We start from the raw sequence: 12193 nt of genomic DNA on the forward strand, positions 1-12193 counted from the left end.
TTGTTTCCTTATTCTTTTCATGTCATAGATAGTATAAAGCCTTGATTTTCTACACGTTGAAGAGATTAAATAAGTGGAGATCTCTTCACATATAATTGCCAACTTAACTGAGCTCAATCCCATGTATAGCAATTCTTTTGTCAGAATTTTTCTTTGGACCATGTGCCTGTTACTTTTCTAGGCCCTTTCTGATGCAGCCGTCTCTTGCATATCCTTTCTCTTGCATTTTTTTTCTTGTATGCATGCTCCCAAGCAGCACATGGCTGTGTAAAGTAATAGAAGGGCAACAAAAATCAGGGGCCTCTGACAATTTTGTTTTTCTGGTGATACTTGGTAAAGGAATGCTGAATTTATGACAGTGACAGTCTGAATTTTGTGCCTGATACCTTTTATCTGGAGGTTTTTGTTTTGCCATCAGGAGCTGAAGAAAGGAACAACCTAACATGAGGCTCTGCATCTTGGCTTGATGGTCTAGCTCTGGCAAGCTGATGGAGAGGGCAGATGAGTAGGCATCTGTTTCCCTTGCTAGCTCTTTTACAGGCAGCATGAGACCAAAGGAGAAATGATAAAAGCAGCTGCAGGATTACTGAATCCAGATCCCAGAGTGATACAGCAACCCTTCAGAGCAGAGAAGCAGATATCAGGGAATGCCTGAAAAAAAAAAAAAAGAAGGAAAGGCAGTGGAAAATGTAATCTCCAAAATGTCAGAATATCTAGTGCCAACTCCATAGGCTTGGACCTATTTTATTTGAAACAGTGCCCCCTGCCAAACTGCTCTGCTCAAATTCCTGGGCAGAAGTGCTGGTTGATGCTGTCTCATGGAAGAGCTTAACTGGTCCTGACAACTACTGCTGCTGCTTCTGGGGTGCTCCTTGAGCTCAGATTTAATTTAATCTTAACACACTCATTGGAATGTTTCATTTCTGTATGTTTGTTTTTGTTGGAAAAGATTACTTTGTTGAATTGAATGACTGTGATTAGGAAGTTGAATAAATCCCTTTTTTTCCACTCTTTGTTTTGCTGTAGCAGACATTTTCTGGAGAAAGGTAGGTAAAATATTCAATAGCTAAAATATGTATACATACAGATTAGAGTTATTAAAAAGCAACTTTATTAAACCTGTGCATTTTAAAACAAATTTATTTGAACTAAAAGCACTGGGCTGAACTGTGCATTACTGGTCACCATGTCTTTCAAGACACCATAGTTGTTTAATTTCATTTTTGTTCAGTTCCTTTTAATGCATGCATTGTAAGGGAAGAGAAGATTTTTCTTTGTCAGTGTTTCTCAGTTTCTTAACTTGGAAAAACTAGTGGGTTTAAATTGAAATAGAACTGATTTCCTTTCCACTCTTTCAAAAAAATCTCAGGCGGTGCTGGATATTTAGTCAGTGATTTCACCTAGCTTAGCAATGGGAATATCTTTAAGTCTGGCAAAAGCATGGTTTTTTTATTTTTTAATTTATAGGTTGTAAGAGATTACATATTTAGACACTGACATCTGTTGTCAGAACTTAAAATATTAATTTTAAACAGAACTATTTTGCTCAATGAAGCAAAATGTTGATTATCATTTTAAACTGCATCTCTCTCTATGTAATAATTTTTAAACAAGAAAGGGTTACACAAAAGGTATTCTGGAGCTTATTTTTTTCTAACATAAATAAGCCCTAACTGCAGTTCAGCCTAAGTGCCACTCCCCTTTCAAGTAAACTATAGCATATGTAGATTTTCAGCTGTTTTTTTAAGATTAATGTGACTGCTCAGTCATTCTTCTCCCTCATTCCTTCTCAGCCCTTTGCAACTTCAAACCTGTTGCCCACTTTCAACCCTCGTTTGATGAAAGTGTTATTAAAATACTAAAGGTAAAGAATTAATGTAAGTTTTAGGGTAACTGTTACCTCACTAGAGGGACCAACTTTGCTCTTCAAGTGAGGGAAGGGCTGTAGAGAGATATAACTCTGGTTAGACACTAGAAAGTTCGTGTAAGGGAGAGCCCTGGGAAGGCAGGTTTTATACATTCTGATCTTCATGTAGAAGCTGGTTTTATTTACATATCTCACAGTTTTGTTTTCCAACAGTATTTAAAAGGGAAGAATTTTTTCATTAGCTTTTATAACGATGCTTTCTTTTAAAGAGTTCAGATCTAGGATTAGAGGAACACAATGAGCTATGTGATATAATTTGGTAAATCAATCAAGCAAGAGGCTATTTACAAGCAGGGTATCACTACAGGTATTTATAATTACTATGATATGTGTATACTACCTGGCATAGATTATCTGTTAAACATGAAGAGAAGACAATAGCAAAGACTATTCCCCTCTAAAATGTATTTTCCTAGTAAGAGCAAAAGGGAAACCACAAATTTGAAGAGATGGAATCATCTTTTGAGTAACTTGTAACAAAAAGATTTCTAAAAACATAAAAGCAGTTTCTTACTGATAGTGACAGGCTGTATATAAAAGGTTATAAGAGATGTTAATTTTCAAAATGACCTGTAAGATGTAATAAAACTGCCATAAGGTGTCACTATAACCCAAGAAACTTTCAAATAAATTGCAAACATTATAGAAATGTTCTTATCCAGCTAAAAGGCTTTCCTTATACTGCTTTGTGAAAGTAAAAAAGGACCCATTTTTAAAAAAACATACTGTATTCCTGTATGCCCAGAAATTATCGTCAATGTATCTTGTATTAGTTAGTGCAATGTTGTGGAAACTTTGTCTTTTTTTTTTGGTGGAGAAAGACATGTACTTCACACAGGAACTTTCTACATAGAAATGCTTTAAAGCCCTCTTACTTACTGTGTAAGGTGTAGGAAATTACTACTTAATTAGCAGTTTCCAGTAATGAAAATTATAAATAAGAATTCTTATTTCCATTATTGTTTTACTTGTTGCTAGATCCCGGGAGCCTCTATTTTTATTTTGTGTCCAACTGTGATCAAATACCTTTCCTATCAGTGATCTGATCCAGAAGCAGAAACAAGAAACCAAAGATGAGTTTTTTTAACCATTTGAAATTAGTGCTGATTTTGCTGCAGTCATTAGGGAATCAAACATAGCATCTGAAAATTTGATTTGAGCAGACTCAACACAAAGCATTTTAAGCCACCAGGAAAGCACTCAGTTCTCATATATGGTAAAGCAGAAATCAGGATCCTGAAGTCTTTGAATCCATCTTCATTTATGGAGGAAAACTAAAGATGTAAAGCCATAGGTTTCAAAACCTGAAGAACCATATTGATCATTTATTCCTAACCCTTGTATAACATGGGATCCCAGGTCACCCCTTTCATCTTTGACATCAGATGCTGTAGATCTTGAAGGCTGAGAGACTCTTACAGATGCCAATAGAAATACAGTCTCCAGTACACCAGTCACTATACAAAGGAATAATTGATTTCACCCCAAAGTTTCATGCCTAATGATAAAATATGCTTGTCATCTGAGTGGACCTTTAAGGCACCACTTAGGGACATGGTTTAGTGGTGAACTTGGCAGTGCTGGATTAACAGGGGGATGCGATGATCTTAAAGGTCTTTTCCTGAAGGAATGATTCTACGATTCTATGAAATCTACCAGACAACTTTTTCACAGAAAATTCTGAGTTCGGTCTTGTCCATGGGCAAAGCATTGTCAAACTCACACTGCTGTAAATATTAAAGTCTACCAACTGTAAGGCCCACATGCAGAGGAAACCAACATTTATCACTTTTGCTTCATTACTTTGCTCTATTTGGAAGAAAGAGAAGTATTTAAAACTTCCAAAGAGACTTAATTTTGAAACATTGAAATGTTTTAATTCAGTTTAATTTTAAGAAATCTTCAGTTAGGAAGACAGGTCACCCAGGATTTTCTGGCCTTTGAGCTCTTGGTAAGAGCCAAAAAGACAAAGTCATCTCGCTTTACCAAAGGAAGGTTCCTCCAAATAACAAGAGCAAACTGTGATCCAACAAGCAGCCCACAAGCACCAGGGATGTGATCACATGGCCTTGAACTGAAAAGAAACTGATTAAAAATTAACAAAGTTATTCTAGTCTGACCTTGGCTGCCCAGGCTGTGACAATGCTTTGCACTTGTGTGTGTTTCCACTGGAGGACTCCAGCAGCCTTTGGTTGCTGTTAGGGTTGATCACACAGCATATTAATGTTAATTCAGTAGAGACACCAAAAGGTTAAATTGACTTTCTCAGGATGTTAGTGTCAGGGTGTCAATTACTATGATAATTAAATATTTGTAAAGAGTTCAAAATTTTATATTTTACAAGCATTGGGAAAAGTGGCTGCTTGCAAGGCTGTATCAGGAATCATATTAATGAGAAGCACACTTGTCTGAATAACACCTGCATATGAAATGTGTATGCTATCCAGTCTACACCGAAACCAGTAGCAAAAGTCCTTTAAATTCCTCCATTATTTTGAGGAATCATTGGTAGGAGTAGCATAAAGTTGGTTTTTGAGGCCTTTCAACAAAAGAAATAACTAACAAATTAGATAACCTCTAGGTGTACTTTTACCTGTAGAAACTACTCTTCCACATAAGAGTTATGTTTATTGCTAGCTCTGATATTTGATTTTTTAGTTTTCTTAAGGGGCTGCTGCAACCCTGAATCAAGCCCTGTGTCTGCAAGGTGCGGTTATTTTGGGGGTATATCTCCTATATGTGCTCTTGATCAGTTTCCAAGTTTTCTTACAACTCATTTTGTTCTTGAAAATTATCCTGAGGTAATGATGGTATATAAGCCCACAGAAGTGGCTGTCTGCATGCTGGTTTTAAGTCTGTATTGGTGTTAAAACACAGTTTTGATACAGCCTTACTAGGGTTCTTCGAGGATATGAGTCTGTAGTTTCAGTAGTGGCTACAAGTTGTGAAAGCCATAAAGTTTTAATTTTGCAAAATATTTCTTCGCAAGTGCAGGCAAATACTGTGTCTTGAACTTAAACTCCAGCTTGCAAGCAGCAGACTTAAAATGAAATTATATAATACAATACACTGTGTTTTAAGAAGATCTGAGACAGCAAAAGAAGAATCACAATGGAGTATAATTTCTGAAAAGAAAATTAGGGCATAGGTTTGAAACAGGAAAGAAAAAAGTAGTAACAATAGCAGCTGGGTCCATAAGAGCTATAATGTTAGATCTTGTTAAGGAAGAGAGATTTCCTCAACCGATGCTCCAAAATGTGTACTGGGATTAGTCACATAGGGAATGCCATGGCCTCATCCAGTACATTCTTGTTGGGACTTGGGTGGTGTCCCAGGGAGGGTGCCCCAGCAGGATCAAGGCACTACAAAGCTGCTGTGACACACACTGCGGCTTGGAATCTGGGCAGCTTACTAGTCTGTACCTGAGGGGGAGGAAACAGAGAAGCAGCACTGCTCCTATGGAACTGCCTCCCTGCAAGAGAAGCAAGAGTGAGTAACATCCTTTCTTTAAACCTTAGGAAAACGGTATATGAATTTGAAAATGGGATACTACTGCAGCACTGCAGAAGTGCAGACAGTGAAGAATTGCAAAGAGTAAAGAGGAGGGAGAGATGAAACCTGCTGTGAGAAATGTGTAGTTCTGTTAATGGCCCTACGTGCATGAAGGGAACATACCTAGCCAGGGGCCAGCCAGGATATATCTCTGAGGAAGCTACTTGAATCAGTCCCAAATGCATTAAGGACAGACTTCAGACATCCATGCAATTAGAGAATGAGTGGATAAATGAATAAAGCCCTGAATTTTAAGCATAGCTTCTTTCTTGTGTCTGCTCTGTGATCTCTCTATCTGAAGCAGGACCAGAACCCTAGAAAGAAGGGCAAGCTAAAACCCTCTGTTCCACAGCTGTTGGGAGGTATGGGTTTTGAACATCACTTTCCAGCCTGAGCTCTAGTCTTCCAAAGTGAATTCCTTGCACCGGACTTTGCACCATTTTCAGTTCAGAGCTGGGTTCTTACATGGTTTCAGGTGTTCAGCTGCCGTAAGAATATTCAGGAAACTCTCTCAAATGCTAGCAAATTAATGTTTGTTTAAATGGAAGACAATTTGATTATATATTATTTTTTTATATGTATATATCCCTAAAACCATACATACCTCTGACGTCTGGCAGTTGACCTGCTAGGGTTCATTTTCTGTGTGCCTTGTGGAAATTGGAGACACATTTTTAATGCATTGTGTGGGGCCTTTCCACAGTGGTGACCTGGCTGCTTGGACTGTCTGCAGGCCCCAATGAGCCAGGGTAAACCAGAGCCAGGGGTCTGGAGTGAGAAATCAGGAGGATTTACTTCCTTTTGTTCAGTTTGGAGATAGCCAGATTCAAGCTTGAGCAGTGTGAGGAGGAGGCAGAGGAGAAATAGGAGTTGCAGCTGCTCCCGGGGCAGCAGGACATGCTGCAGGGAGAGTCATTGGGCACTCCTTGAGTTGGCAGTGAGAGCAGTTGCTGTTCCACCCAACTAGATAGAAATACACCCAGAGAAGCCCTGCTACAGGCATGTGGGTAGGTAATGCTGGGAGCTGGTGGTCCCATGTTCCTACTGCTCACTATGGGAGGACTGCCTGCAAGGACAGAGGCTGGAGTTTTCTGGCGCTTCTCTACATCATATGAATTATTCAAAGAGAAGAAAGAAACCGTAACCAGTTCTGCAACAGCAGAGCCAGTTTTGCTCCAGCTAAGCAAAACTTTCTCTGCTCCTAAGTATGTTCTCTCTCCTCTCTCTCTCTCTCTCTCCTCTCTCTCTCCTCTCTTCTTTCCCTCTCTTCTCTGCTCCTGATTTGTAGGAGTAAAGGATTTCAGTGAAAGCTACCTGCCTGCCTCACATAACCATGAGGAAGTGTATTTTCCAACATCCCCTTCCTCAAAGTGGAGCTGGGACAATCCAGATATTTGGTATTTGTATTGTGGAGACATCTAAAACCCAGAGACTGAGGGCCTGTGCAAGGAGCCAGGAGAGGAATGGATGGGTAGATGTATAGTCCTTGCACGGCTTTGGCTCATATTTACATCCCATTCAATCCTACTCGCTCAGTTCAAACATCCAAATGAGGAGTTTGTAAGTGAAAACAACTCAGATATGGTTTATTTCTCTGGAGGAATCACTTTCTTGCTTTCTTTTTTTCTTTTCTCTATCTGTAGAGTTTGGATAGACCAAGCTCTGAACAGAAGTTATGGGGAAAGTGAGGCACTGTGCCTGGAAGGATAATGACAGTGTAGGTCAGGAGGAGGATTACCAGAACCATGGCAGCTTGCTTAGGGACACCAGGTGGCTAGAGGCAGAACAGGAGCTGGAGTTTGTGGTTGGGCAGCAGCCTGCCCATCTGCCCTCCACATGGCAACTCTCAGCTGGGGACTTCCAGGGGAAACCAATTCTTATCCTGCTGGTGGCCTGATGAGGCACTGGTGAGTTCTTATTTTAACTTTGCTCGGGAGAGTAAGGTAATATGCCAAACACAAAGCTCTCCCTTTTTCTAACAACCTGTGAGGTTTCTGCCTTCCCTGTCACCCAAAGAACAGGGAAGGGCTGACAGGGAAGGGAGTATATGAAATAGTTTGGTGGTTTGGTTTTGGGGATTTGAGGTTTTTTTTGTCGGTTGGTGGTGTTTCGGATTTTTTTGTTTGTTTGTTTTTTGGTGTTTTTTGGGTTGGTTGGTTGGTTTGGTTTGGTTTTGGTTGATTGTTTTGTTTTTTGGGGTTTTTTTATTCTTTACTTGTTGTCTATAACCCACATCCAATAACTGAAGCCTTACCAAAAGCAGAAATTCTTCATTTGACTCCAGCCAATGTGCAGGCACGATGAGCATACTGGTGGGCTGCATTTCCACGCAAGTTTTCATTAAGTACTTTCTACCATGCTAGGAGAAGCATTGCCATCATGAAGTCACATGGAGTTGGACTGGTTCACCTCTTTGAGCCACGCTGTGTTTCAAAAATGTAATGGATTTAATTTATAGCCAGAATTCCATTGCTTATTCAAACAGATTTGCACCAATGCACCTCTGCATCTATCTGCCCAAGGGCCCAGCAACATCAATAATAAATGACCAGGCTGGGGAAGGCAAGTTTGGGTTCAAACCAGCAGGTGCATTGGGATAAGGGGGCTCCCCAGGGTGGGGAGTACACCATGAATGGGAACTGTAGCTTGCAATAATTCCCTCCCTGCAGAAAGGACTCATAAATGTTTAATAACCTTCTGGCCCTTGCCATAGATGAGGTCTTATTAATGAACTGGAGTGGCTTGAGGACAGGTATTGTGTCCGTTACTATAGCACCACCTTGCACAGGATCTCAGCATGAAAGAGGCAGGGGAGGGAGGGAAGGAGAGAGGGAGGGATGCACCGAGGATGAGCCCCAGCCAGCCAGCCTGAAGTTCGCCTGTGGAGCAGGCAGCTCATCCTGCCCAGGGACACTGGCCCTCAGCAGCACCTCCAGCTCCCCAGCTGCAGCCCCCGGACGAACTGACCCCGTACAGGTACCGAGTGTGCACAGATGCACAGCCGAGCTGCTGCAAGTGCAACGCCGAGTCCCTGAGTGCTTCTGAGGGGGCTTCGCTCCAGAGCTTTGCCCTTCTGGATTTGGAAGATCTGGTTTGATTTTTTTTTTTTTTTCTTCCATGCTCCTTTCTTGAGCAACTGGTTAGTATTGCAGAGGTCACCAAGGGGACCTGTGGAGGCTCCTGACTCTGGCATCAGGAAATATGACAGCAGAAGTGAATGCTTGTTGACATAAGGGATTTACTGAAGAAGAAAGACAAAATGCCTTTCAAAGGGCTCGGTTCACTGAAAGAAAGATTTTTTAACCCAGGAAAGGAAGAGGTGAAGAACACCATTAGTGACTCGCTGGGGAATCTGAGAAGGTAAAATCCAACAGAAAATTCCCAGATGGGTCCATTGCTTCAATCTATTAAGCAAAATGCAGTATAGAAAAACGTATAAACATGAAACAGAATTTAGAGTTGTAAAATTAATATCTGAGTTTAGAGGGTGAGACACCTTACTGTAAGACAGAAGATGTAGAAGGAGCACTGTTACAACAGCATATGACTATAGATCATAGAATATTTATATTAAACAAAAAAAAGGTGAAAATAAGTTATGAAATAGTGTTGTAATATTACAATGAGCTTGAAAAACTGTTTAATTAAAAACTTTTAAATAATTGCATATGAATAATTCTGTGGTTTAGCATGCATGAGAAAAAGTAATGATTTAATGGGAATTAACACTCCCAAATAATGCCACTCCTGAATGGCATCTTGACTTAATGTTCCTAAATTACAGGGTTTGGGGTTTTTTAAATCTTGTTCTGAGTCAGTGAGAGAAAATAGATTAAATAGAGATGTGTATGTGTGTGTTTACTGAGACTAGCAAAAGAGAAAAAGGAGAAGCAGCTGTTTGCTAGTAAAAAGATAGAAAAGATTAAAGATTTTCATCTTAATCTGACAGTTTTATGAAACAAGAAATGGAGGATTTTTATTTTTAGATAGATGAAAATCTGAGGTAACAAATGACCAGTTTCATAAAGGGAAAGAGATTTCTCATTTAAATGGAAGATTATTTCTCTTAGTAATGGCCACTGACAACACTTATTTAATCAATAAATGTGAACCAGAGGGTTCAGTGGCGTTTCTTGCATGCTTGATGTTAAGTGTTTTAAATCTTTGTGTGAATCAGGACAACATTTTAACTGAAGGTGTTTCTAGTGACTGAATTGAATTTGCTTTCATATCCATCCCTTTATCTTCTTTTAGGAATGATGTTTTGATTCAAGATACAGTTCTTGGCACATATAAACATGCCTCTGATAACAAGAAAATGTGTAATAATTTACATATACTATGCTGCAGAACATATATGCAAGAGAATAAGAATGCACACTTTTAAGAAATGCGTAATAAGAACCGGTAGATTGCCAGTTGCTCTACTTCTGTATTATGTGAACAAAGTATTTGTGTTTTACACAGTTTCTACTTAACTTTTTTTTTTTCATTTACGGTGTTACAGATGAAGTCTGACGTTTTGCTTTTTTACCTTTACAATACTCTACAGTAATTCCAGGGAATCAGTTTTTCTTTAAGAACATTAGATTAAGTCACCTACTCAATGATAAATTTTCTTTGCTGTGGACTCTGCTGGCTAAATTTGACCAAAACCATGTAGTGTTTCTATCTAATGAGTATGTGATGTGGCAGTACACTGAGTTCACTATAAATTATCCAGGTTACTCTCCTGTTGTAACCACGTATCAAGGATATCATGCTGGTTTCCTACACAATTGATAAGTACTGGCATACAACTTCAGCAATACTGCTACTGAATCAAATTAAATAAAATACCAGTTGAGATACAAGACAGTTTGTAAACTTAATTATTTTCTGTTTTAAACATACATATCCTAGTGCCTTCCTTAGATTTATTAGCCAGTGGAGGAAATAATCCAAACTATAAAGTCTTTTTTACTATGTTTGCAGTCAGGTCTAAGTAATAATCGCTGCAACTTTAGCAGTCTTGAAGGAAATATGCAGTCATATCTGAAGGTTTCTGTAAACAAATGAAACAGGCATGATTTTAACTTGAACTCCATTCTATACAGCTTAGTCTACAAATGAGAGCATACACTTGTGTTTTTACATGGTGGTGCCTATACAAATGTATCAGCCGCAACCTTGACTTTGCTCTTTATCCAATCCAATTTGCTTTAATTTGGTGTAAATCAGCAAAGAATTTGGTTTCTCTTCTATCATTTGATAGATGATGAATTATATTAATGCGTATTCTTGATTAGGCCGTGCGGTGTGATTTCACTGGCTGCAGTGCATTGATGTGGGGTCAAAACTAGCAAAGTGGATAGAAAAATACTTTTTAGCTTTGGTAAATATGACTATTCTATGTCTTCCCACCACATTTCCTCTTTCTTGCAAACAACAGAGCAGCCTCAGAAGCTGGTACCTGGCAAGAGCGGCTGCCAGACACCGGCTGCTGCATAATGATTGTCCGCAGTCGAGCTCAAGTGCTAAAGCACAGGCAGCATAAAGTGACTCACTGGCCTCCTCACAGGTGTGTAACAACCTCAAATTATTTTGTGAGTGCTGCAAAATAAGTCTGTTCACAGGAGGTGACTTTAGGGTGTCTGGATCCTGGAAGGGAGCAGGGGGGACTGAACTGGGAGACTCAAGAGGCATTCTTTCTTTAGGCCTTTGGCAGCAGTTTCATTTTGTGAGGTCTTAGAAGATGTTCTAGAAAATGTTTTAAGTCTTTTGTATAAAATATTTTTAACGCAAAAAAATTTTTTTGTGTTGATTAAGTATACACAGTGAGGCAGCAAAAAAAAAAAAAAAAAATTAGAGGATTCAAGGCTTGGGTGGATGAATATCAGAGCTGTGGCTCTGTAAACCTTATGTTCCCCAGAAAAGAAATCCTTTCATGCAGAGCTTCTTGGCAGGCACAAACACTTTGGTCCTTCTGTGAACTTAGTGCAGTCAAAGAAAAAGTCATGAACTGAAGTAAAATCTTAGGCTCTCCCTGCTTAAGGATTTCAGGAGTCTTGGACCAGCTAAAGGCAACTGTGGGGTTACTGATGAAGCGGGAAGTGACTAAGTGGGTATACAACTAAATAATATCACTTTTGATGTGAAAAGTCATATAGGCCATGTCACACGGCTGCTGTATGAAGTCTGGGCCCTGATAGGTGTAGCTCTGGCTGCTGCAGATGTCGCTTGGTGAATTAACCTAAATTACTAAAAGCTGCAACTTGAAGGTGAATGATACACCCTTGCATCAGGCAAGGCTTCTCTGGCTGCACCGGACTCTCAAATTTTCCCTTTGCATACAAGTAGAGAGAGAGTTTAGTGCCTTCCAGACCACTGTGAGCACAATGTGGGGTGTCCAGATTTAGCTGATTTATGAGCTGTGTGAGGTTTCTTGTGCAACAGGGTTAGAGAAAGGGCACAATGCACACGTGCAGTGCTGCAGCACCCAAAGGGCATCCATCCCTTCAGCGCAGTGAGACTGCACTGAGGAGAAACTGCAAGGTTGCCCTGCAGCCTGGGAGATGCAGTCCCTCGGTGTTTGAGACATGCCATGAGTTTCATGGAAATACTAGGCAGAAACCAGCAAGAGAGGTCCCGTGGACTAAGTTAAGAGAGTTTGCCTGTCTGTACTGGGTTTTGGTACCAATTCCCAGGATTTAGTATGAAAAATTATCACCTGGG

General features: G+C 39.8%; 1 protein-coding gene across 2 annotated transcripts in view; it reads left to right on the top strand.

The window, feature by feature from the left end:
• The first annotated feature begins 6495 nt into the window (after positions 1–6495).
• SLC17A8 (solute carrier family 17 member 8) overlaps positions 6496–12193 on the top strand; it is a 33251-nt gene continuing 27553 nt past the window's right edge. The window contains exon 1 of one of the 2 annotated variants that reach the window (XM_027679621.1): positions 6496–6684. In XM_027679621.1, the coding sequence (XP_027535422.1) occupies positions 6515–6684 (170 nt within the window). In that variant the 5' untranslated portion in view covers positions 6496–6514. Of the gene's footprint in view, positions 6685–8431; positions 8840–12193 lie in introns of those variants that run through there. The other variant, XM_027679622.1, reaches the window with a different exon arrangement.

Source organism: Neopelma chrysocephalum, unplaced genomic scaffold (genome assembly GCF_003984885.1).
Source record: "Neopelma chrysocephalum unplaced genomic scaffold, ASM398488v2 Primary Assembly neopelma1_59, whole genome shotgun sequence".
Classification (NCBI taxonomy): Eukaryota; Metazoa; Chordata; class Aves; order Passeriformes; family Pipridae; genus Neopelma; species Neopelma chrysocephalum.